Raw genomic sequence first — 24,092 nt, 5'->3', positions numbered from 1 at the left:
ATGCACGTATGGGACAGGGCCAGCAGCCATAATCCCACTTCCCCCTTTCTATGCAGGTTCTGTATAAATTTGAAAGGTATTCCTAGAAATGTTTATTAGCATCTATAAAGGTGTTTAGTCCCAGATAAAAAAAGAATCAATGTAGATATATTATTTTAATAATTTATTTATTTATACCCTGCCTTTTTCTCTGACAGGGATTCAGGGCATCTTACAGATAAAAATAAGCACAGCTAAATATATAATTCCTTTTGTAAACTGAATATGATTTACCTCTGCTGAGTGCCATATAAAGATATGGCACCTTTATATTGTATGCCACCTTTATATTGTTAAAACCATGCTCAAGGAGACTTACAACATGAAAGAAATTGCATAATTACAAATATAAAAAGTGTTAAGTTATGGGTGAGCATATCAGACGACACAGCGATTCTTCAAACAGCTCTTGTTTATTCACAGGCCAGAACAGAACTGAACTGAAGGGTTCAGCCAGCCTGCTTATATAGAGCTCCACTACAACGCAACTGTAACCATTTTCTGTAACTATCCAATCACTGAACGTCACTTTCAATCCCCTATTTGCATATGTGGACCTGAGTGAAAACTATCTACAGTATCCCCCTGCTGGCCCAGGGTGAGAACTTCAGTACATAACAAAAAGAAATAGTCAAACAATAAATAAAACACATCAAAAAATACACAACCAAATTGAATAATGTCCATATTAAATTAGTACAGTGGTACCTCAGTTTAAGAACAGCCCTGTTTACGAACTATTCGGTTTACAAACTCCATAAAACCGGAAGTAGTGTCCCGGTTTGTGAACTTTACCTCGCTCTAAGAATGAAAGTCGAACAGTGGAAGGGCACTGGCGGCGGGAGGCCTCATTAGGGAAAGCGCACCTTGGTTTAAGAACGGTTTCGGTTTAAAAACGGACTTCTGGAACGGATTAAGTTCGTAATCCGAGGTACTACTCTACTTGAAGTTTGTAGATTACCATCAATTTCCTTCAGTATTGTTTTAGTAGTGCATTAGGAAATATACCAGTATTGAAAGAAAAAATAACAACCTCACAGTCTTTTATCCATAAATATGCAAGCGAAGGCCTGTGCGCAGGACTTTCTGGCCCATTCTGCCACTGTATAGCTCCTGTAGCCTTACCCCACCAACTGTTCTTGAGGGAGCTGCTCTAGAAGAGAGGGGGTAGTGGAGATGCAGCAGGAAGGAGTAATTAGTTAAAGTTGGGGAGAGGGGGGTTTAGAATCAATAAGGATTAATTCTACTGTAGCGCATTAATATTATAAAGATACAGTTCATTTCTTTTAAAAAACAGTTAGAAAAGGTAAATATATATATATATTGCAAGGGAAACAGCTCAAAGCATGTAAAACCGGAAAATATTTGAGAAGTGGTATGAATTGGGGATGATATATTGTAAGGGCTTTTTCAGGGCACAAGAAGATACTTCTTGAATAAGGACAAAACAGTTCTTTAGTTATTGAGAACCTCATAAATAAAAGGTAAAGAGATGAGACGTGAATACTGGACTGAAAGGTGAGGTAAAATGAAAGGTCTTTGAAAAGTGTAAGAGTAAGGATGAGATGCTTCAAAAGCATAAAGAAAGGCCATCATGGGCTTTGTGATAAGGAGAAGAGTTAGAAATGAATGTGTCAAGGATCAGAATGTAATAAAGGATTTCAAATATAGGAGAGAGTGTGATGACATGATTGAAGCCGGAGGCTGCAGTTGAATTTTGACGTAAATTTGGTTCAGGCAGGTGGCTTTTTTCCTGAAGTAACCTCTTGATAGTATTTCATGGTCTGCTTCTCATGGTTTTCCTTGGTGAAATGATTAAAATGATTGCTCCTCTTTGAGCTTGTACAACGCTTGTGATAAATTAAACTTTTCTATGAATACTTTAAGACAGATTTCATTTTATTTTGAGTCAAGCAGGCCTCTTTTTGAACACTGATTTAAATCCTACATGTTGATCTCTCAATAGGTCCTTTTCTAACAGAACCTCTTTTTATTAGCCTTTTGTATGGTTAAGCCCATTCCTGTAGTGTAGCTGAAAACCAGTGAGACACAGTTATTTCTGATCCACAAGTTTATTTAATAGCATTTCACCTGCCAAGGTACTGGTAGAAAACGACCTTCTGAGAGCACACTAAACTGCAGTTCAGCATTCAAGTTGCATTCCCAGTATTTGCAACATTCCCAGACCTCACCCACCTTACATTTGGAGTCACTTAACTTGTAGCTACTCCATTTCTTCCAAGACTTCTGTGTTTATCTAGGACTTTATTTCCTGAAGAAAACCCACCCTCCAAATATATAGTTTGTCAGCAAACTTTTATCTCTTTACCTCTCCCTTTCTCCCTATTTTAGCATTATACATCATCATCATCAGTAGTAGTAGTAAAAAAATTTTATGTTGTGAACCACCCTGAGACCTTGTGAGTATAGGGCAGTATACAAATTTAATAAATCATAATAGATAAATAAAATGTATGTCAATGGCAGCTATAACTGAAGCCCAGCATAGGTGTTACAAATTAAATGGCTATATTCTGCATGCCAGTTATATGCTTCATGATGTCCTGAAACGTGATATATATTGTAAATAAATAAACATTTAGCTTTGCCTGGGGAGAGCTGGGTTCAAATCCCCTTTTGGCCATGAAGCACAGTTGGTGTCCTTGGCCCAGCTGTGATTTCACAGCTTAACATTTTCATAGAATTGCTGTGAGTGTAAAATGAGGCAAAGGGGCACAAAGTTCACAACTCTGAGCTTTTTTTCATATTTGGATATATGTCTTTGGCTCACCATAGGGTTACAAAATAAGTAGAAGATGTGGCCGACAGGGGCTAGCTCAGTTCTGGTGATACACAAGTCAGCCACAGAAAGCATCCATTTTGGTTAGTTTCTCAGTCCAGGTAAATGCTTGTTTTGAATTGTGCAATAAAGTAAAATTAAATAGCCATCCCCATTTTGCTAAATAAATGAGGAAGACAGCACAAAAAATAGTTTCTAGCACATTTGTATGCAGTATTTGGGCACATCTCATGCTTTGGATTTTGTTTCAAGAAGGATTTTTTTTTTATTGGCAGAAATCCTTCAAGAAAAGTGTTGCAGACAGATAATGGGGTATAAATAACATATAGTTAACATGTTTAGCTAACTTTATTCTCAGACTGAATAAGAACTTTATTCTCAGACTGAAGGTCATACTTACAATGAATAAATGCTGGATATTGTTTCCAGCAGCTGTTAAAAAATGTATGAATTAAAAAGTGCAACATCCTTTGTCTCTCATCTTGATGCTTCACCATGTCTTTCATTTGTATTATAGCTGCGGCAGATGACAGATGTTACAGATATGCAGACTGTGCCAGTTGTACTGCCAATACAAATGGCTGTCAATGGTGTGATGACAAGAAGTGCATTTCTGCAAACAGTAACTGCAGTGTGGTGAGTATTTATATGTGGCAGTTTCATTAATGACACTGCTTTGTAACCATTTATTTGCTCTTTTGGTGCCTTCAAAATGTAAATGTCACATTATAATCAGATGCTTGAAATACATACGAAATAAACTTCATCATAAATTAATTGCGAAGACGTATAATATAATTGGAAAGAGAAATAATGAAAGTAATAGAACCACCTGCTTTACAAATTGGTTTGGCCAATCAAGCACATAGTTTAAGCCTTAGCTGACAATCCACATCATCTAGAGTTCTCTGAAATATTCTTACATGGCCATTTGGGAATTGCGGGGTTATCATCTAGGAAAAAGTACACCTGAGCTACCTCTTATTCATCATCATCATCATCATCATCATCATCATCATCTTAAAAGCCTTGTCTAAACTACTGGATTTCCAGACATAGCAAAGTTTATGAATATTAAGTAGTTGTTCAATCTTTCTCAAAAGAAGAATATAATAAAAATCCTTAACTATGGTAGCTAATCTTAAAACTTTGTTCACTATGGATATATCCAAAAAGTTAAACAAGTATGGCCTAAAGTGCAAGTGCAGTTCCAGCATGACTGCTCTTGGATGCCTCCTTAATGAAAGATAGAGGGTTGTGATGCAAGACAGGGCGTTCTTGGTGGTGGTCTCCCATTTATTGAACTGGTGGTTATATTTATACATCAATTGAAAATATTTTTGTTTTTCCACGCTTTTGGTTCATAATTGGTTTTCTGTTGGTGTGTGTGTGTGGTCCCTTTAGGTTTTACACTGATGTTCTGTTGTACTTTCATGTAATGTAATGATTTTATGGCTTTTTTAAATTTTAGATGGTAGTTTAATGATTTCTTATATGAAGCTGTGCTGTGCTCTGGATTGGAGGAAGTCCAGGGTATAAAGAGATCAGAATAAATAAATAACATTTACAGGATGAGTTTAAGATAGAGCCACTGAAGATATACATATTATATTAAGTTTATGTATCTTGAACTAAAATATTGTTCTTAAATAAGAACTAATATCAGTTTTTAAAGTGTGCCAATCTTCACTGTCCTTGTTGTTAAAATAGTTCTCTGGGATAGTTCAGTGTTGCCCACCCTGAGCTGGGATTAAAACAGATACATGGCCTCCAGTTTAATGCTATACTTGCTTACTCAGCTGTAATTCCCATTGAGTTCAGTGGGAGCTTAACTCCCAGTAAATGTGTTTAGGATTTAAGCACAGATCACCTAGTGAATTTAGGGACATTTTCCTGTGTTTTTGTTTTTGGTCTGCTACCTTGAATGCACGTGGCAATATATGGTAAATGAGAATATTAATTTAATCATTTAATTTGTAAGATACAGCAATAGTGACACATTTAGGGATTTGCAATTATCCACGTTTATAAACGGATATATATATATATATATATATATATATATATATCTCCCCACAGTTAACTTTAACATAACAATGTGAATACATTAATGTTTCCTCTTATTACTATTAAGTTGTGTTTTTAAAAAATGTTTTCCTGGCTTCACGTGTTTTCTATATTATATAAAACTGTTAGTAAGAAAATGAAGGGGGAAACATCTACCACTACTTTACTTTTTTGCATTTTAAAAAAAGATTCCACCTTTGCACCTGCCCCTAACCACCCTGATACATGTTCCCTTGAGAAGAAACATAGAGATTATTATCAAAAGTGATTGACTTGACTTATGTGTTATCGGTGGCATACAGTAGTGCTTTTGACAGCAGAGTAAAATTACTTGCGATAAGGCAAACCCTCTGAAGCACATCAAAATGCTGTGGGTATTTTTCATGAGTTGATAAAAACATTTATAGCAATGATAAATATTTCTCTTTTAAAAGCAAACAAATATTAGAAAAAACTGCATGTAATGATTTTTCAAAAGAAAGTTCCAAATCTCTGGTTATGTGATATTTCACACATGGTGCTTAGAAATGCAAAGGTAAAAAAATCTAGATAGGAAATGAAAAAAAGAGAAGGACTAAAGCAAGAATATTACATTACAAGTATATATCATTTAAGGCCTGTTAGGCAAGGACAGCTGGATAATGAACAGAAATTATACTTTAGACTTTCCCCACATCATATATTATCTTTATTGAGAAAGCAATGAAGCTGAAATTCCAAACAGGTCAGGAATGCTAAACCGCAGAAAACATAGTTGAAATGTAAAGTGTGTTAAAGCTCATCTTGCTTAATCATTTGCTGTTGCCTGCAGCCCACTGTTCTACCTTCAAAAAACAGACCTGGTCCATTTTATACCCTACACATGGCAGTAGGTACACAGTGTCAGTGTAGCTCTCTGTGTGCACACGATGGGGGGTATATGTGTTCCCAATGTGGGTGTGTGACAGGGGATTCCTTTCCGCTTGTAGCTGTGTTCAATATACAGAAATGTGGTATAAAACTAGATTACCTCCCAAGCTTGTGAATAATGTGAATGATTTCTTGGCTATTGTAACGTCAGATAATTTGCTAGGGTTTTTTGGGGGTAACGTTAAACCATATCTTTGTATCCAAAAAGGGAAATTCTGGTTGCTTCTGGGATATACAAAGCTCATATATCTTCAGTATAATTCTTGACATTGTGATTGAAATTGTTGCTATTTAGCAAATAGTTTCTAGCAGGCCAGAGCAATCTAAACTATTTGGATTTATTTAGACATAAAAAGGCAACATTATATTAATATACTAGGCACATATTGCTAAATCTATACTAAATTTTAAGATACAGGCATTTAATATGTCTCCTGCAACTTACTCCCTACACCCAGTATTTAACTGCAAATTTAGAGTGCAATGTTTCAGGAACTTTAGCTGGGTAGGCTTATTATACATGTTCACTCTATGGAAAACCCTTTCTAAGCAAAGACTGTAACATTGTAACTTGGTATGAATGAGAGGCCAAATACAAATCAGTTCATATAAATTGGGCAAACTAATGGCGTGGTTTGCTTTTCCCTGCATTGAACAATGACACTTCCTTTCGTGTTCACATGAACATAGGCAAGCTTATAGGGATGACTCAGAAATATTTACCTGAGTGCCACATAATTTCTTAATGAAAAAAGGACCTTTAGTTGAGATGCTATTCCTTTCTTCACCTGTAATATGAGAAGTCTGGCTCCATGAGTGAAATTCAGTGTTGTGTTCTTCGAATGATTCTGTCTGTGCAAGCATTTCAGCTTGCCAGATGTAATGATTCCCCCTATCCTCACCCACATTCTGTTTAAGTTATCCCAGCCCCCAAGCCATTTTTTTTGGGGGGGGGGGCATGTGGGGTAGGAGAGAAGGGGGGAAAGTGCTATTGCATTAGCAGAAGTCATTGTGCAGGGCTTCCACTGATGTGACTAGTTAGGCGAATCCCATTCCATGACTCCCAGCACACCCTTCTACCTTAACACAAAAGTACATACTTTGGGTGTTGTACTCTACGCTTGCTTAATTCCTTTCAGAACTAAACTTTATTCACATACTTGTTTAGGTAATCATTTCTTAGTTTTGAAAGCTGAGACACAAATAAACCTTGTGTCCATCCAAACAACCCCTTCTCTCAGCCCACTGTGATTAAACCCACAAGTCTTCAATTAAACATATATTCCTGTTTCTATTTCATTCAGATTGGGAAACTATGATTACCTGGGTTAGAACAAGCCAGTACCTTAAACAGTAATTTTGAAGTTGGTCTAAGGTTCTTCCAAACTTTTTGGTTAAAGGGTAGGTTATAAAGGTAAAGGTAAAGGCACCCCTGCCCATACTGGTCAGTCTTGACAGACTCTGGGGTTGTGCGCCCATCTCACTTAAGAGGCCAGGGGCCAGCGCTGTCCGGAGACACTTCCGGGTCACGTGGCCAGCATGACATCGCTGCTCTGGCGAGCCAGAGCTGCACACGGAAACGCCGTTTACCTTCCCGCTGGTAAGCGGTCCCTATTTATCTACTTGCACCCGGAGGTGCTTTTGAACTGCTAGGTTGGCAGGCGCTGGGACCGAGCAGCGGGAGCGCACCCCGCCGCAGGGATTCGAACCGCCGACCTTTCGATCGGCAAGCCCTAGGCGCTGAGGCTTTAACCCACAGCGCCACCTGCGTCCTAGGGTAGGTTATAAATGCCTTTAAATAAATATAAACATCAACATTAATAATTATGTCACTCTGAAAAGGAAGGAAGCAACGGGCTGCGTGTGCATGTGTGGGGACAACGACAATATATCTTATGATCAGCCAAACAAAAAGTCTATAGCTGTATAAAAGATAACTCTTGTTTTGAGATCTAGCAAATCAGGAATCAAGGATGGAATGGAAAAACAAATATGAGGGGAAAGTCTTTCTAGACCTTCTGTAGATAAATGTTGCTGTTTAGATATCTTAGAATCATTGTGCAACTTTTAATAAGAAAACACAAGCATTCACAAAAACTTAGGCAGAAAATGAACTGTCATTTGTAGTGTTGATAAGGAACAAGGGAGTATTTAAAATAGCCAGAAACTGGCATAAACAAACCAAACCTTGAACTATTTCAATAAGTTGGGCAACTGTAGATGCTTCTTCAGATCTTAAGGGGATAAACTAATGAACATACTGAGCTGCTAGCAATTATTTTTGATAAGTCATGTAAAACATTGAAGGCATCAGAAGATTTGTTTGTGGGAGGAGGTGGAACAAACAGTTTCAGTTTTATAAGGATGAAAATATAAGAGCAACTACTGTCATGTGAGTCTAACTGGGTTTTGAAGTGACATTGGGTCCAGGCAGCAGCTTTCTTTATGACTGATTTGAACTGTGGTGCTAACCGCCAATTATTCAGGTGTGGAGAGAAAGTCCTGGGAATAGATGCCAAAAAGTATAGTGCAGAACTTTCCAAACTGTGTGTCGCGACACGTTAGTGTGTCAGCTGCAGTTTGTAGGTTTGTTGCACAAATGCTCCCCGCACACCTCTCAGGGCTGGAAAGGGGTTAGTTTAACCTCTGGTTTGCTAGGAAAATTGAATTACTGTGTTGCAAAATGATGCATGTCTAAAAAGTGTGTCACCAACATGAAAAGTTTGGAAAGCTCTGGTGTAGTGGGTCTGTATCATAGATGCTTATGTAGATTCTGCTTTGTGCACATGCAAATTTACCATTCATGAAACAACATCCCACTCAGGAAGATAGTGGGACTTCCTGGAATATATCCTCCCACTGTGTAAGAAAATATGACAGTTGGAAATTAGTCTGTTTATTCATACCCTTCTATTTATGTATTTTTACACTTACACCTATAATAAAACTTGTGCAACAGATGTTAGCTCCAACTAAGACCTTAGTGTTAACAAGAACCACCTATTGGATTTGCATTTACACTAGGTTACTGAGATTTGTCCAGAAAGGAATGTGTAAATTGGATTTAAAGGAAATAAAGCTTGGAAGCAGGTGACTACGGAGAATACAGACAGTAGTTATTAGTAGTTCTTTTTAAAGTCAAACATTGTTAAATAGCCTTTGGTTATCTATAGTCAGAAAACCATACTGTGAAACCAGTAAGAATACTCTCCCCCCAGCTTTTCTTTTTTACCCTCAATGCTACTTACTACCATATGGGTTCATTTTCGAAAGCAGCCTGAACTTTTCAGGATTTTGACATTGTGATAATGACATGTTAACAAGGAATATTAGGTGAGGACAGTGTTAAGTGAGCAGATGGTGCTTACTTGCAATTTAAAATTCATTGTAATGTACCTCACAGGCAGCATTGTCAATAATGTATAATGGCTGAGCCAAACTAAATGCAAATAGGTATAAAAAGGTCTTCTGAAATTCATCTGTGCATTTTTTACAGGCTTACCTTCTGTCGCTTTGCATATTTTACTCTAGCTAATTAGTTATGCACATAGCTCTTTAGAGTTCTTATAACAGAACATGGTTGTGTTTCTGTGTTTATATCTAAACACCTTGTAATACCTTTCTTCAATACCTTAAAAATAATTTGTGTTTCATGGTGTATTCTACATGGTTCAATATGATCTTGTCTACAACTGGTATTTTTAAAAATGAATGTAGTATTTAAAAAGGACAGCGTTCCTAATTCTCAGTATTAGTACCAACACTGTACTACTGCTATACAGGCAATTGCTTTGTCCATTAAATAATTTTATTTAATAATCTATGTGCTTTTAATTGGCCAAAGAAAAAGATGGCACAGGTCACTTAATTCAAAATACTGCAACGACAAGATTTCCTACACTTCATTCCTTCCTCCACAAACACTTATCTGTTCTGCCCCACAGAAGGAAACATCACTGTTTCTGTTGTGCATATGTTACAGCAGCTGGGTTTTTTCCTTCAAAAACCCCTATCATGTTCCCCCCTTAATCTGTTTTTCTCTGTACGCAGCATGCTTCATTCCTTTCAGCTTTTCCCCAGATGTCATGCATTCTAAACTCTCCTCGTTTTTTGTTGCTTTCTTCTTGAGGCTAACTCTCACTTTACATTTTATGTTCTAGCATGGATGCCTGAGCACAGAATAAACTAAGCTCTAATTAAGTGTGAAGGGAGCACCCAGGTAAAATTTGATGTGTGTCCATTACATTACTTGGAACTGGAGGCCTATGCTTTCTTTTGTTCTTCTATTCCATAACTTTATTTTTCATTTCCTGAAAATACATGTAGCAACAATCCCCATATTCCTCCATTGTTGTTGTCATCCATCTGTCTCAGGAAAAATGGAGGAATGTGCCTTTCAGGGTGAAGTCAAATAGCTGGAAGGTTACAATGCCTGCTGTGGCAGTAGAGACCGATATGGGAGAGGTATGTTTTGTTGCAGCTGGGCAGATGAAGTTGTTTGGTTGTGCAGATGCACTATGCCATTTCTTCTCTCTGCATCCTTCCCAATGGTCATTCCTCCTCTGGTCACTGCTATGGATGCAGCCCGGCTTAAGATGGTCAGTAGCTGACCAGTGAGACACGATGATCTCTCCCACTGCCGAAGGCAACCTGTAGCACTTGGACCTTACATCAATCAGACTGATCTTCTAACTTGTAACTGCGGCCACCTACATCTGGGCCTGCCCAGTTGGCAAGCCCCACCCCCACCCTTGCTGAGGTGGTCCAAAGGAAAGGAAAGCAATACATTTGGCACTAGCTGAGCTGCAGGAGTTCCTGGAAGGAGACATACAAGACATCATCAGACCGCCTTAGTGACTCCACTCCAGTTTTGTATAGGGTTTACTTTTTCTGAAAATGCACATGTAGATCTTGACATTTTTTATACAGAAATTGAAAGAAAATAGCAGTTGTGTTACGTGCTAAAGCAGGACCAATATCATTATCTTTATCTCCACAAGCTGCATGAGCCAACTTTGGGGCTGTCCACCTGTCAGTCACCTGATGTCATAATGACATCAGGTGACAATGCCTCTGAAGTGTTTCAAAGCAGTTTCAGTAGAAATCAGATCATTAATTAGCCAAAACAGAAGTGGATGGTTCATAGTGATGCTGGTAATACTTTAGACCACCAAATGAATTGTGACTATGTACGTCCTTCAACTCAGGCATTCCCAATGCTAATTGAGCACTCTGTCCACATGACCCTAACAAGTTCACTAGCCCAAGAAACAGGCATCTAACATTTATTTATGAAGTAATTATTAGTCTGTTGCCAGATTCTTAAAAGCAGTCTTTTAAAAGCTTGTTTTCATTAATATTGGACTTTATTGTTTAATTATTTTTTCAGGATTATTTTTAAATGATGAATTTTAAATTTAGAAAATGGTTGCAATGTATTATTTACCTTCTTTTCTTTAAAAAAAATATGGGTAAGTGCCATGACTTTAACTCTATTAACATTTATCTTCCTATTACTTGTGTATTTAGGTCAGTCAGTTCCTTCAGAATTTTTAAGCTTTCTCCATTCTGAGAATTGACATGGTATGTATGTGTGCTTATATTCTAGTCTGTGAAAAACTACACCAAATGTCATGTAAGAAATGAACAGATCTGTAATAAGCTGACAAGCTGTAAAAGTTGTTCACTAAACCTCAACTGCCAGTGGGACCAACGACAGCAAGAATGCCAAGCATTACCAGGTAAAGGGGAAATAATGTGTTTGAAAATAATTTTTAAAGCATTATTGGGTAAAAGGGGAAGAAATTTCAGATCCGTGTTAGGAATGCAGACTTTTCAAAATTCAACACAGAGAACTATAGCCTTGACTACTGGGTGTAATCCATCCAAAATGACAAGGAATAGGCACAAGTTTAGCTGTGTTCTTCTAGATAATATGTTATTTCTGCATAGTTTTCTATGGTATCCACATGCCACCTTCATGTTGATGCAAAGCGTAGTATTGCAAATAATCTTCCACAAATCACAAACCTTATTTTCCTGAGATTTGGCAGTAACCCATTGTATATCACACTGTGCTCCTATTATTGTACTTTTACTTCACCAATTGAAATTGCTAGTTCTGTTGGCTATTCTAATGTAAAGTATTTGTTGCCATGACCTCCTGTTTTACTCTGGAGGAAGTGTATAGGGGAGGAGGTGCTTTTTGTTGAATCTTCCTCCCGCAGATCCCTGTGCTCAAGAAAGTTTTTTGGGGGGATCACCTGGGGAAGCGTGAGGAGTGATGCAGGAAGGGAGAATGGTAAAAAATCCCCTACCTTCCTCCTTGAGCAGGGAGCCTCTGCTGGATCTTGGTTGCTTCTGTGAACAGAAGGAGCCCTTCCATCCATGGAGGTCATACCCTGGTTCTAGCTCAGTGGTTCCCAACCTTTTTCTTTGGTCATGCCCCACCAAGCATCTCTAAAATCCTGATTCCCCCCCCCCTTGTGACATATTATTATTGTTGTTGTTGTTGTTATTATTATTATTATTATTATTATTCAAAAAGTGAACTCCTGTTCACATGGAGGAAGCCTAAAAGGCCATTAACTGTTAATAACTCATTCTCGAATCAAATTGCCCCCCCTGTGGGGCTTGTGCCCCACGTTGGGAACCACGGTTCTAGCTGAATATGTAGGTGATGTGCCTTTTAGGTGAACTGTGTTCTGAAAAGATAATTCTAAAGCCTAGTTCTAAATGTGATGTTTTTTTCTTTCACAACTACTTTAAGCTTGTGTAACTCTTTACTAGCTCATCTGTGTGGAGAAGGATGGAATCATGTTGGAGATGCCTGCCTTCGTATAAACTCTAGTCGTGAAAACTATGACAACGCGAGACTTTACTGCTATGGCTTACATGGCATCCTTGCTTCATTAACAACCTCAAAAGAAGTTGAGTTCGTTTTGGATGAAATACAGAAATATACCCTCCAGGTAACCCGAGTGTCTAATTCATAAGTGCATATAAGCAAATGTTTTTGTAAACTGCTCTAAGAATTTATTTATTTTTTACAATCAAGCGGCTATAAATGAAATGAATGAATGAATGAATAAAAGTAGGTTAATGACTGGGTTTATTAATTAAATTGATGAAATCCATATACTGTATTTTTCCGTGTATAACACGCCCCCAAGTCCACCCTATGCACTATCCATGTATAAGACGGTCCCAGTTTTTTTTACATAATTTTAAAGTAAAAAAAACCTCGTCTTAAACACGGAAAAATACAGTACATTTTAGAAGCATTTGCTGTAGTGCACACGGTGGTAATTCTGCCTACAGGATCTCTTGGGATAGTAATTATTTCTAAATGTATATCTCTTCATATAAATGAGCATATCCAAATTTTATGCAAATATTTTGCTTTCGTTTTGAGATTTTTGTGTTACACATTCCCTCTTTATTGGCAGTGCACAAGTGCCCACTCTAAGGAAAAGCCTGTTGATGGGACCAGTTAACAAGCTGGAACAAAGAAAACACCAGGTTTGCACACAGGTTTGCAAAGCAGTTCAGAAGTCAGGACCATAGAATAACAATGATTTAGGAAGACACCAGAGCTCAGATCGTGTTGCTTGAGCAAGGCTTAGCTAGAATTGGAAAGAAGCACCTTTCCTTTTCTCAGAAGGATCCAGTGTTTTAACACATGAGGGAGGTTCACACAGATCTGGCAGCTCCTAGCACTCTCCTTCTGATCCAGTGTATCTTCTTCTGAAAACAAGCAGACTAGTTCCCGAAGTTCAACACCTGAGAATGCAGTGGCAAGATTTGTGGACAGTTTTGTTTTGACCTGCCTTAATGTAGGTTTGCACACACATATGCTCACACACATATATACAGACACACATCTCTAGATGAAATGGTAAAAGAAGCCCCATGAATCTGAGAATACCGCTGATGACAGCCTGTCGTTTTGACAAGTTTGGTAACTGGAGAAATGGTTGTTTTCATTTTCTGAAATTTCTGAAGGTGACACCGTACCAAACATACCTTTATTCAAATGAATTATGTGTTGAGACACCTAAGCTGTATAAATTTGAGATAAGTCACTTGCAGTATACACTACAGGTAGACAAATCCATGCACTTTAAGGAGGTATTTTGGGTCAAATGATTATTTACTTATCAAAAACTTCTAATGAAATGTTACAGTGATTTATGCTTTATCTCGCTTCTGTTCCCCCCCTCCAAAAAAGTAATTTCTCTTTCATTCCTATCTCTCTTTCCGTCCCATTCCATTTATTGTGTGTAAGTCATTTTGAATGTGCTATCAGTTGCCAGAGAAGCTTGCTGAGATTTCCCTTGATTTCCCTTCATATGCCTGCTCTTTCAGGCTCGAATCATAATGATTTAGGACATACGATTTCATTTCAGATGACTTCTTTGTTACAGATAGTTTAGTAAGGTTCACAAATGTAGGCAGAACAGCTGAGAAATGTCTGCTAATCTGAAATATTTGTGCTTGTTTGAGTCTTAAAACCTTTTCATATTTAAAGCAATGATTTTTGTAAAATAAAAGTTTTTTTGATTAATATAAACTATTTGAAAATAAGAATATAAATGTATGTCTGACTGAATGTTTTTATTTAGGAAAGAATAAATGCTTGGATTATTATTATTTATAAAATTTATGTAACTGCACTGTGTCTTCTGCATACCCCTAATGTCATTCACTCAAGCAGCGTCTCATCCATAGAATTGGAAACCACCTCTCAGCAAAGTAGTAATGTCAGATCTACAGGCCTGACACCACTTACTTCATTTCCTCCCTCTTCTGCATGTGATAACCTTGGAGGTTACCATACTCAGGTTATCATGCTCATACTCCAGACTACCCCTCATTTTCTCCATCCTTCCAAAGTTGTGATCTAGGGACGCAGGTGGCGCTGTGGGTTAAACCACAGAGCCTAGGTTCGCTGCTCTGATTCGCCAGAAGCGGCTTAGTCATGCTGGCCACATGACCCGGAAGCTGTACACCAGCTCCCTCGGCCAATAAAGCAAGATGAGCATCGCAACTTGAGTCGGCCACGACGGGACCGAATGGTCAGGGGTCCCTTTACCTTAAGGATGAATTTTGTATATGTATTTAAAGGAGAGGGACTCCCTAGATTCAAAACAACAATAAAGACCGAGAAACTGATCCATGCCAGGATTTGACTGAAGACTGTTAGGGGCAGAGTAGGTTTTAGCAACATCAGTGCATTACAGCTGCTTATCCATTGAGTGCTAGTGTTTATATGGCAAATACCAGTTGAGGGACTGGCCTTGCCTTTGTGAGTTCTGCATGTCTACCTGTAGAGAAGCAAGGTAATTATCTCAACTCCAGAATGAGTTTCAGCTAAATAGATAGTATATACAACAAAGTGTTGGGACGCGGGTAGCACTGTGGGTTAAACCACAGAGCTAGGACTTGCCAATCAGAAGGTCAGTGGTTCGAATCTCCACGACGGGGTGAGCTCCCGTTGCTTGGTCCCTGCTCCTGCCAACCTAGCAGTTCAAAAGCACGTCAAAGTGCAAGTAGATAAAAAGGTACCGCTCTGTCGGGAAAGTAAACGGTGTTTCTGTGCGCTGCTCTGGTTCGCCAGAAGCGGCTTAGTCATGCTGGCCACATGACCCGGAAGCTGTACACCGGCTCCCTCAGCCAATAAAGCGAGATGAGCACTGCAACCCTAGAGTCGGTCACGACTGGACCTAATGGTCAGGGGTCCCTTTACCTTTACAACAAAGTGTTGAATTAAAAGCCAATATAAAAGTTATATATGAAAAGCCTTGTGGAATGAAAAGACTTTCAGGGGCTGCCTAAACAAGAACTGGAGAACCTTTCAGCCCTCCTGATGTTGCTGAACTACAACTTATGTGAGTGCTATCAGGCATGGCCAGTGGCCAGGAATGATAATGAGTTCTAGTTCCGCAACATCTGGAGGGCGAAGGGTTTCCTACACCTAGTTCAGCCTAAAGACAAGGATCATGACTGAACAGTTCACAAGGCTCAACCTAGCTCCTCTCGTACACATTCTGAATATATGGTTATGTGATTCATGTCACCCTACATTCTTTACTAGAGAGTGTATACTGGAAGATAGGATTTTATCAAGAGACACTTATTTACAGTGGATCGTGTTGCATTGCAATATTTGTTCAGCTTCTTTAATCTTATTCTTATCCTCCAATTATGCCCCTTCAAAGAAGGATACAGCAGAGCAGATAATTTAGCCAACACAACACCAATGAACAAATTGTTCAACATCCAGGGCCTGGTGGCCTGTGCTCTCCTTTCTCTTCGGAACATTCTTACCAATGTGGAGGCAGTACTTGTTCCCCATGTTCTTGTGTGTACAATCTGGACCACTAATGTCCTGGTGTTCTGTGTAGCCATATTTGTTTTAGCAACTAGAAGTCATGGGACTGTGAGGTTTAGGCATTGGCCTTCCATCTTGCCTAGTGGAACCTCCCTTGCTTATGTAAGTGGAATGCTTTGTCCTTGTACTCGTTCTATGTAATCTTACAAATGGAAGGCACATATACTGTATATCTGAGACTTTGTGAAAGTGGAATGAAGAGTTTAATCTTGGGTTTAGAGCAGAGTTCACTTTAAGAGAATAGAAGCTTTATACACAGCAGCATTTTTTAGGAAGACCTAATACACAGGATAAAATATGTTCCACATATGCACAAATGTTGAAGAAACCACCACGAATGTATTTGAAACAATACAAAAGAATTGATGAGAGGGCTGAGGAGAGAAAGCAATGCTACTGATTCATGTGATTCCCCTTTTCACCCTTCACAGAAAATATCACCCTGGGTTGGGCTACGGAAGATCAACATCTCCTATTGGGGATGGGATGATATGTCTCCCTTTACGAACACAACATTGCAGTGGCTTCCTGGAGAACCAAATGACTCTGGATTCTGTGCCTATCTTGAAAGAGCAGAGGTTGCTGGTCTGAAAGCAAATCCATGTACGGCTATGGCCGATGGCCTCGTATGTGAGAAACCTGTCGGTAAGAGAGCTTACCATATTGCAAATATTCTTTTTCGAACAATTTGCTCCAGCATGTTTTCTTTAGTACAGTATGTGCATAATGAATGTTGGAAGAAAGATTGGTTCAGAGAGAACAGTCTCCTCCTAGTCTGAGATAGTCTTTGAATCCATAGCTTCTTCCTCTGAGAATGGGGAGTCTCTCAATCCAGAGAAACGTTTCATATAGATTTGAAAGCACTTTTCCATTTTTCAGTTTGCATAGCACATTCTAATTCCCTAATCCATACTTTCTGAGTTTCTGAACATGTGCTTTTCAAAGTTCCAATAAGCATTTAAAAACAGCAGTCATGAGTTTAGTTTTAGTGCACGCTAAAATGTATGCTTTATGGAATAAATTAATGTCTGGAAAATTTAATCCTCCTTCCAAAACTGGCAGCAGAATTTTATTAAGTGAGAAGTAAGGAGGAGGATTATCCCAAATAATTTCCAAAATACCTACTAATCTTTTGAAAATGGGGAATACATAAAAGATGTCTTGTAACACATATATTATCCATAGCAGAATATTCATTTTAAGTTTATTAACCTTACCACAAATAAGTTTAAGTGAATTATGTTTCATCTTTTAACCAAAAAATAAATAAATAAATTTTTTTAAAAATGCAGTGGAAAGTCTTATAGTGAGATACCTTGGCAGTGTAAGTTGTTAGTTAACTCTAAAAATGTTTTTAATGGATAGATATGGCAGAAATAAGGCAGTTTTCCATATCACTTCACTTACACTACCTGCAAACATTGAACGTTCTTTCTCTTGAGGGATAAAATTCATTTCTTGAACACTTTTAGAACAGCTAATTTTACTGCAGCTGTTACACCAGCTCCATGAGTATATGAACAGAGTTTCATATAACTAGGGTTGCTATATTTAGATTTCTTTTGCAATATTGAAAAGTGGCTTTTGGATAAATCTATTGTAAAGATTTTTTTTGAAGCTTGGTAGAAAGGACTGAGCCTCTCTACTGTCATTAGATGGAGGTATGATGCTGTAGAATAGAGATCAAACAGAAATAGATCAACTCTTCTGTTTTGGGAATGAGGAGCCACAGTTGTTTGGCATAAATATATCCTATAAAGGGAAACATCATAGGAACATGTTCTCTATACACTAGATTTGAATGTGATTGACATGTAAAACCATGATGGTAAACAGCCATATGTATTTTATGCTATCAAACCCTAAATTCAGCATGGTTACAGGTGATTGTGTGAGTCCATTAGGAATAGTTTGTTGTTAAATTAGTACTATAAAAAAATGGAAGTTTAAAGCAACACAATTGGATGATTTACATAATTTTCTTTCCTATGCTCTCACATATAAAGAAGGAGCTTGTCATGGAAACTACTAAATATCATAAATAAAACATGAATTCTACAAATTGTTTGCTTACTTATGCACACATTTATACTACCGAAAATGATGAAGCTATCAAAGTTACTGCATTTTTTTTTCATGATATTGATTCTCTGGATATAACTGTCTGCATTTTGGAACAATAGATGCATAGATGCTGTGATCTTGTTTTTTTCCCTATAAAAAGACAGAAACTACAATTTAAATGTGGATGTTAGATGCTTTTTGAAGCATAGAACTCTTTGCAGTTGCCAATTTTTCTTCTGTTGCAAATTTTATGCTCTTTTGAGAATCTTTGCTGCCTTTCTTAGTTTTATTATAAAGCAATTGCTAATAAGCTCAAATTTCTAAACAGTGGAACAATTTGCAAGATCCTTTCTTTTTTTATTTTGGAATGTTGCCTTCCAGAAAACTGGAATAATGTTTGTCATGTATAAAACATTAGGTAATTCATCAGGTGGTTAAGGATATAGACTGCTGTGCATTAATAATAAAAGGTATGCTTCTGTGGGCAGTATGTAATTGGGAATTACTCTGTTCTCATACTTCAGTTGTTTGACAGCAAAACATATATATATATATATATATATAGTACATTTCTACCTCTCTGTTTTATATAACTAGTTGATTCAGTTTCCTGAGCAATGCATGATTCCAAGTGAGACAGAATGCATCTTGTGCTGAAAAATATTCTCTTTTATGTTTAAAAAAATGTTTTTCTTGTTTTTGAATTTTTAGCGACTGCAAATATATACAGCAGGGGGCAGATGTTCACTTGACAAATCATACTTTTAGACAAAATGCACACTGTTTAAGGGAGAATGTATCACCAGTGAAGTAAATAGCTATTGCTTATGCACTATTTAACAAATGCAGTAGAACCAAAAGGTCATGCCTCACTGTACCTATTCGAGTATACACAGTCAAGGTTTACAATATGTGTATGGCTTACTATGTCACATATACTAATAACTGAAGAAAAGGATAATGGCTTGTATATTATATTTTTCCTTGAAAAAAATGCAGCCCAGATTGTAGAAGGAACAGTGTGAATTATTATAAATGCAGCCAAAAAACCCTAAACAAAACACAAAGAGCAAGACCCTACATGTAGCAAAGTGAAAGCATTCTTGAATAAAGCAAAGGAAAAATATTTGTGTAGTATCATATATACTCATATAACATGAGTTTGGGGAAAATACTGAAATTCTACTTTCACTTTCTTTCTCCTTCAGTTAGTCCAAATCAAAATGCAAGGCCCTGCAAAAAGCCGTGTTCCTTAAGGGCGACGTGTTCAAACTGCACAAGCAGTGGCATGGAGTGCATGTGGTGTAGCAGCACAAAGCGATGTGTTGATTCAAATGCCTACATAATCTCCTTTCCATATGGGCAGTGTCTAGAGTGGCAGACTACCACCTGTTCTCGTAAGTATTTTTGTGAAATGAATATTGCTAATTATGGTAATGAGTTGAAGTACAAAACTTATATAACAAGCGGGACCTGCTAGAAAACGTTGCATTGTGGATTGCTCCTGTTCCAGGTTCTAGCTAAGTCTTTTCATTCTCTTTACCAATGTTCATGTTGCGCCCCGCCTCCCTGCCCCCAGGTTAGCAAGCATTCTGTTCTGACTTAAGCATGTTCAATCCGCATGGGACTGTGTGTGCACTCTAAAGTTGCAAACTTTGGAATTCTTCCATGGCTGCTGATACCTCCCTCTTGTTTGTGGGTGATGCCCTTTAGCCCATAAAACAATGGAGTTTGTAGTTTCCTTTGGCTACTTACTGAGAAGAAGAGTTTGGATCTGATATCCCGCTTTATCATTACCCGAAGGAGTCTCAAAGCGGCTAACATTCTCCTTTCCCTTCCTCCCCCACAACAAACACTCTGTGAGGTGAGTGGGGCTGAGAGACTTCAGAGAAGTGTGACTGGCCCAAGGTCACCCAGCAGCTGCTTGTGGAGGAGCAGGGAATCGAACCCGGTTCACCAGATTACGAGTCCACCACTCTTAACCACTACACCACACTGGCTCTGAGTCTGTAACTATGCTGAAATTTGAACTGATCATTCTTTTAGCCATACTCCTAGGTAAAAATTTATAAGTTTGTATGTGGGAGCTCCAAAATTCATTTCCCACGTTTCGGTTTAGTAGGGTAACAGGCTTAGAATGACCTCTGCTTGAGATCTTGGGGAACCACTAGCAGTCAGGATGGCGATACTGTCTAGGTCAACCTTTCTCAGCCTTGGGTCCCTAGATGTTGTTGGACTACAACTCCTATCATTCCTAGCCAGCATGGCCAGTTGTCAGGGATTATGGGAGCTGTTGTTCAAGAACATCTGAGGACCTAAGGTTGAGAAAGTCTGGTCTAGGCAGACCAATGGTCAATAGGAACTTTATTTTCTAACCACTAGCCACTCTGGAATGTTTCATCAATCATTTTTAGTGTTCTAGCAAAGCAAATGCATAGTTGTACTCTGTCTATGCTCCAGTAATCTTGTCCTTCTTTTTTCTCCATCCCAACTACCTGTAAATCAGGGATAGCTTTTGTAGCAAAGCAAAGTTACACCACTCCTGGGGCCAATCTGACATTCTTCAGTAAATGTGTTGGCGATTCTGTGGCCTGAATTGTGTTCTGAGACTGCGGTATAAGCTATGGTATAAGCTAGGGAGCTACTGTGGACTGTATAAGTGTTCAGGCGTCATACCTCACATCAGCTGAGGAAGGAAACAGAGCTGCAAAACATTGGCCTTTGGCAATGGGAAGACTGTACAGAGCTCATGGATTGGATAGGCTTAATATAATTACAAAGAAACTGGAGTTTTGTCCTTGCCTGGTCAACCCTTAACTAATGATACATCTAGTTTCTGAGTGGGAGAAGTGGGTTGGTTTTGCTTGATCTAAATGGAAATACAGAGGCATCTGCTTGTAACATGAATAATGTCATATGGCCTAGATGCCATTGGACCTATCCTACGTGGTTCACAAGGTACCTTTTGCTTCCTTTACCAACCCAATTTTCAGCTTCAACCATTAAAGTTAGGAGTCCTAAGCTGGAGAAGAGCCCCTTCTCTCTTGGTCTGTATTCTGGTATGCTTGGTCACGTGCCTGACTTGTACCTTACACAAGTTCACTCTTATCGAGCTGAGTAAGGAAGATCCCACCGCAGCTTCTACGTTTGTCAAAACTCTGCAGAGCTACCTGACAAACTTATATCTTTGTAGAAATCAAGTTGCACATGGCATATAAGCCTTGTTTTTGTGTCTTGGAGTTTTCTGGGATGTGTGTATGCTGTGTTAAGCTCTATATTTAAAAGACCTTTCTGTGTATTTAGTTGAAGGCCATCCAGCTTTCTTGCATGCAAGAAGAACAGCAAAAAACTATGTTTAATTTAGTTGTCATTTGAGGCAGGTCTATAAAATTTTATATTAAATAAACCTAATGGGATTTCTTGCATGTCAGTTCAATATCATATGTAAGAAGCTCTCTCTGAAATTGTATTTTCTATCCAGCCAATACAAAAAATTAAATTTCCATAAGACATTTTATCAGAACCTAGCTATTTAAAGTTTGAGAGCAAAGAAAACAAAAACAAAACTGTAAAACACATTTTTCCTATGACTTGCATCTGAAACAAACATTTCATAAATGATTTTTTTTAAGTCTTGCTCATTTGCACAGAAAATGTCTGTCTATCTAGCAAGAGTGGGGAGAACTTTGTGTCATTTTTCATAGCAGTATATTTGATTAAAGACTGCAGTAGGTATTTGATAACACCATAAATGTCAGTGTGTAAGAGCAAATTTTCCACATAAACTGTGTGAATGAGACTATTTATATATTTTCATAGCTGTGAATACATTTTCATATTCATTTTCACAGCTAAGAAGGAAAATAAAACATTTACTTATTGAAGGCAATTAAGTCACAATAAAAATGTGAAGCTTTGAGAACATCTATTCCTGGGGAATATACTTATGGCCGCCTTATAAATGCAGGAAAGTGTTCCTCAGTATTATGAAACATGCAAGGGTGGAGACTAATAAAGCAGGAAATCCCCGTTGGTATACTACTGCAAGAAAATCACCACAAGTCTTCCATATAAATTGACTCAGATCCAGCAATCATCATCTGAGGCCCTTCTTCATGTGCCTCTTCCATGAGCGGTCTGGAGGGTGGCAACACAAGAACAAGTGTTTCTGCTGTTTGTGGAACTCTCTCCCAAGGGAGGCTTGCCGGGGTCCTTCATTACATTTCTTTAGGCACCGCATGAAAATGTTTTTTCTTCAACCAGGCGTTTGGCCGATAAACATTCTATGGCGTGTGTGTGTGTGTGTGTGTGTGTGTATGTAGGGGTTATTGGTTTGTTTCTGCTTCATTATGTGTTTTGTTTTCTCATTTTGCATTTTTCAGTTGTGAACTACCCTGGGATCTTCAGATGAAGGGTGGTATACAAATAAAATAATGATAATACTACTAATTCCATCACTAAAGTCTTTAACCATTTTTGTTTTGGAACTCAAATATTGGTTATAGCTATGGCTATAACCATAGCTAAAAATTATGCTATTGTTAATGGTATCTTGGGGCACAGTGTGTAATATATTGATTACATATGATGCCAGTTAGGATACATTATATAAATAATATTATGAAGTCCCTATGATGGAGGAGGTGCAATGAGAGGCACACTTTTTCCTCATGTGGTGGCATTGTCCCTTATTAGCCGCCTTAAGTTATTATATTATCTAACATTGCCAAAAAAAAGTTGTATAGCCTTGCCTGGCCTTAACTGTTTTATAAAACACAGAGAATTAAAAAAACACACAACTAATTGTGTTTTAATTAGCACTTGCAGAACAGGAACATGCTAAAAACTGGAAGTGAGCTTCAGGTGTTTTCATATCAACTGGGCTTAATAGAATATGGAATATAGCCCTGGCAGAAAATCACAAATCAAAACATGCTACACAAAGGTTTAATCAAGCAGGATTTATTAGTGGAAACTTGATGCATGTTTGTTGCATCTGCCACAGGGTGCAGCAGTCCATTCATTCTGACTGCTTCACAGGTAAAATTCTAGTGATATTCCTTTCAGTTAAACAGTTTTATTAGACCGCACAGCAGACTACCTGACATGTGCATGATACACTTTGCCAAGCATGGTGTTTTTTGTTTTTACTTTTGGAATGCTTGCTGTAGTTCAGTTGTTTCCTTTTGCTTTTGTTTTAAGAAGAAAATAAAATAGATTAATATAAAAGCACAACCAAAACAAAATGCATCATGGGAGACGGTTAATTCCATTGCTTCCAGTATTGTTATTCCACAAATTTATAAGCACATAAGTACTAGGGAAGGGCCATAGCTGGTGGAGTACCTGCTTTGCATGTAGAAGCTCCCAGGTTCAATATCCGACACCTACAGGTAGGACTCAGAGAGGTTTCAACCTGAAATCCTGGAGAGCCACTGCTGGTCAGTTTTGTCAATACTGAGCTAGATGGACCAACGGTCTGAGTTAATATAATGTAGCTTCTTAACAAATATTGCATCACATATAACTGTTTATTCTTAACTGTAGTTTACTGGAACAAACTGTCTCCAAGTCATGGTTTATTTCAGTAAACTATAGTGAAGATTCTTGTACTTGTCCTCTGCTCTTCCTCAGTAGCATGTTGGACGCCTTCTGACCTGAGGGGCTCATCTTCCAGCGTCATAACTTTTATATGCCTGTTGTCTTTGTCCATGGAGTTTTCTTGGCAGGGATACTGGAGTGGCTTGCCAGTTCCTCCTCCAGGTGGATCATGTTTGGTCAAAACTCTCCACTGTGACCTGTTCATTTTGGGTGCCCTGC

At 38.2% G+C, this 24,092-nt stretch overlaps 1 protein-coding gene across 3 annotated transcripts in view; it reads left to right on the top strand.

The window, feature by feature from the left end:
• ATRNL1 (attractin like 1) overlaps nt 1-24,092 on the top strand; it is a 512,979-nt gene that overhangs the window by 108,959 nt on the left and 379,928 nt on the right. For all 3 annotated transcript variants that reach the window (XM_079976622.1, XM_079976621.1, XM_079976623.1), the window contains exons 13-17: nt 3,357-3,475; nt 11,424-11,556; nt 12,605-12,786; nt 16,640-16,853; nt 19,481-19,669. In XM_079976622.1, coding sequence (XP_079832748.1) covers nt 3,357-3,475; nt 11,424-11,556; nt 12,605-12,786; nt 16,640-16,853; nt 19,481-19,669 — 837 coding nt within the window. The remainder of the gene's footprint in view (nt 1-3,356; nt 3,476-11,423; nt 11,557-12,604; nt 12,787-16,639; nt 16,854-19,480; nt 19,670-24,092) is intronic.

Source organism: Podarcis cretensis (genome assembly GCF_951804945.1).
Source record: "Podarcis cretensis genome assembly, chromosome: 5".
NCBI classification, from domain to species: domain Eukaryota; kingdom Metazoa; phylum Chordata; class Lepidosauria; order Squamata; family Lacertidae; genus Podarcis; species Podarcis cretensis.
The sequence above is the reverse complement of the archived record's forward strand: the minus strand, read 5'-3'. Positions and strand labels throughout refer to the sequence as shown.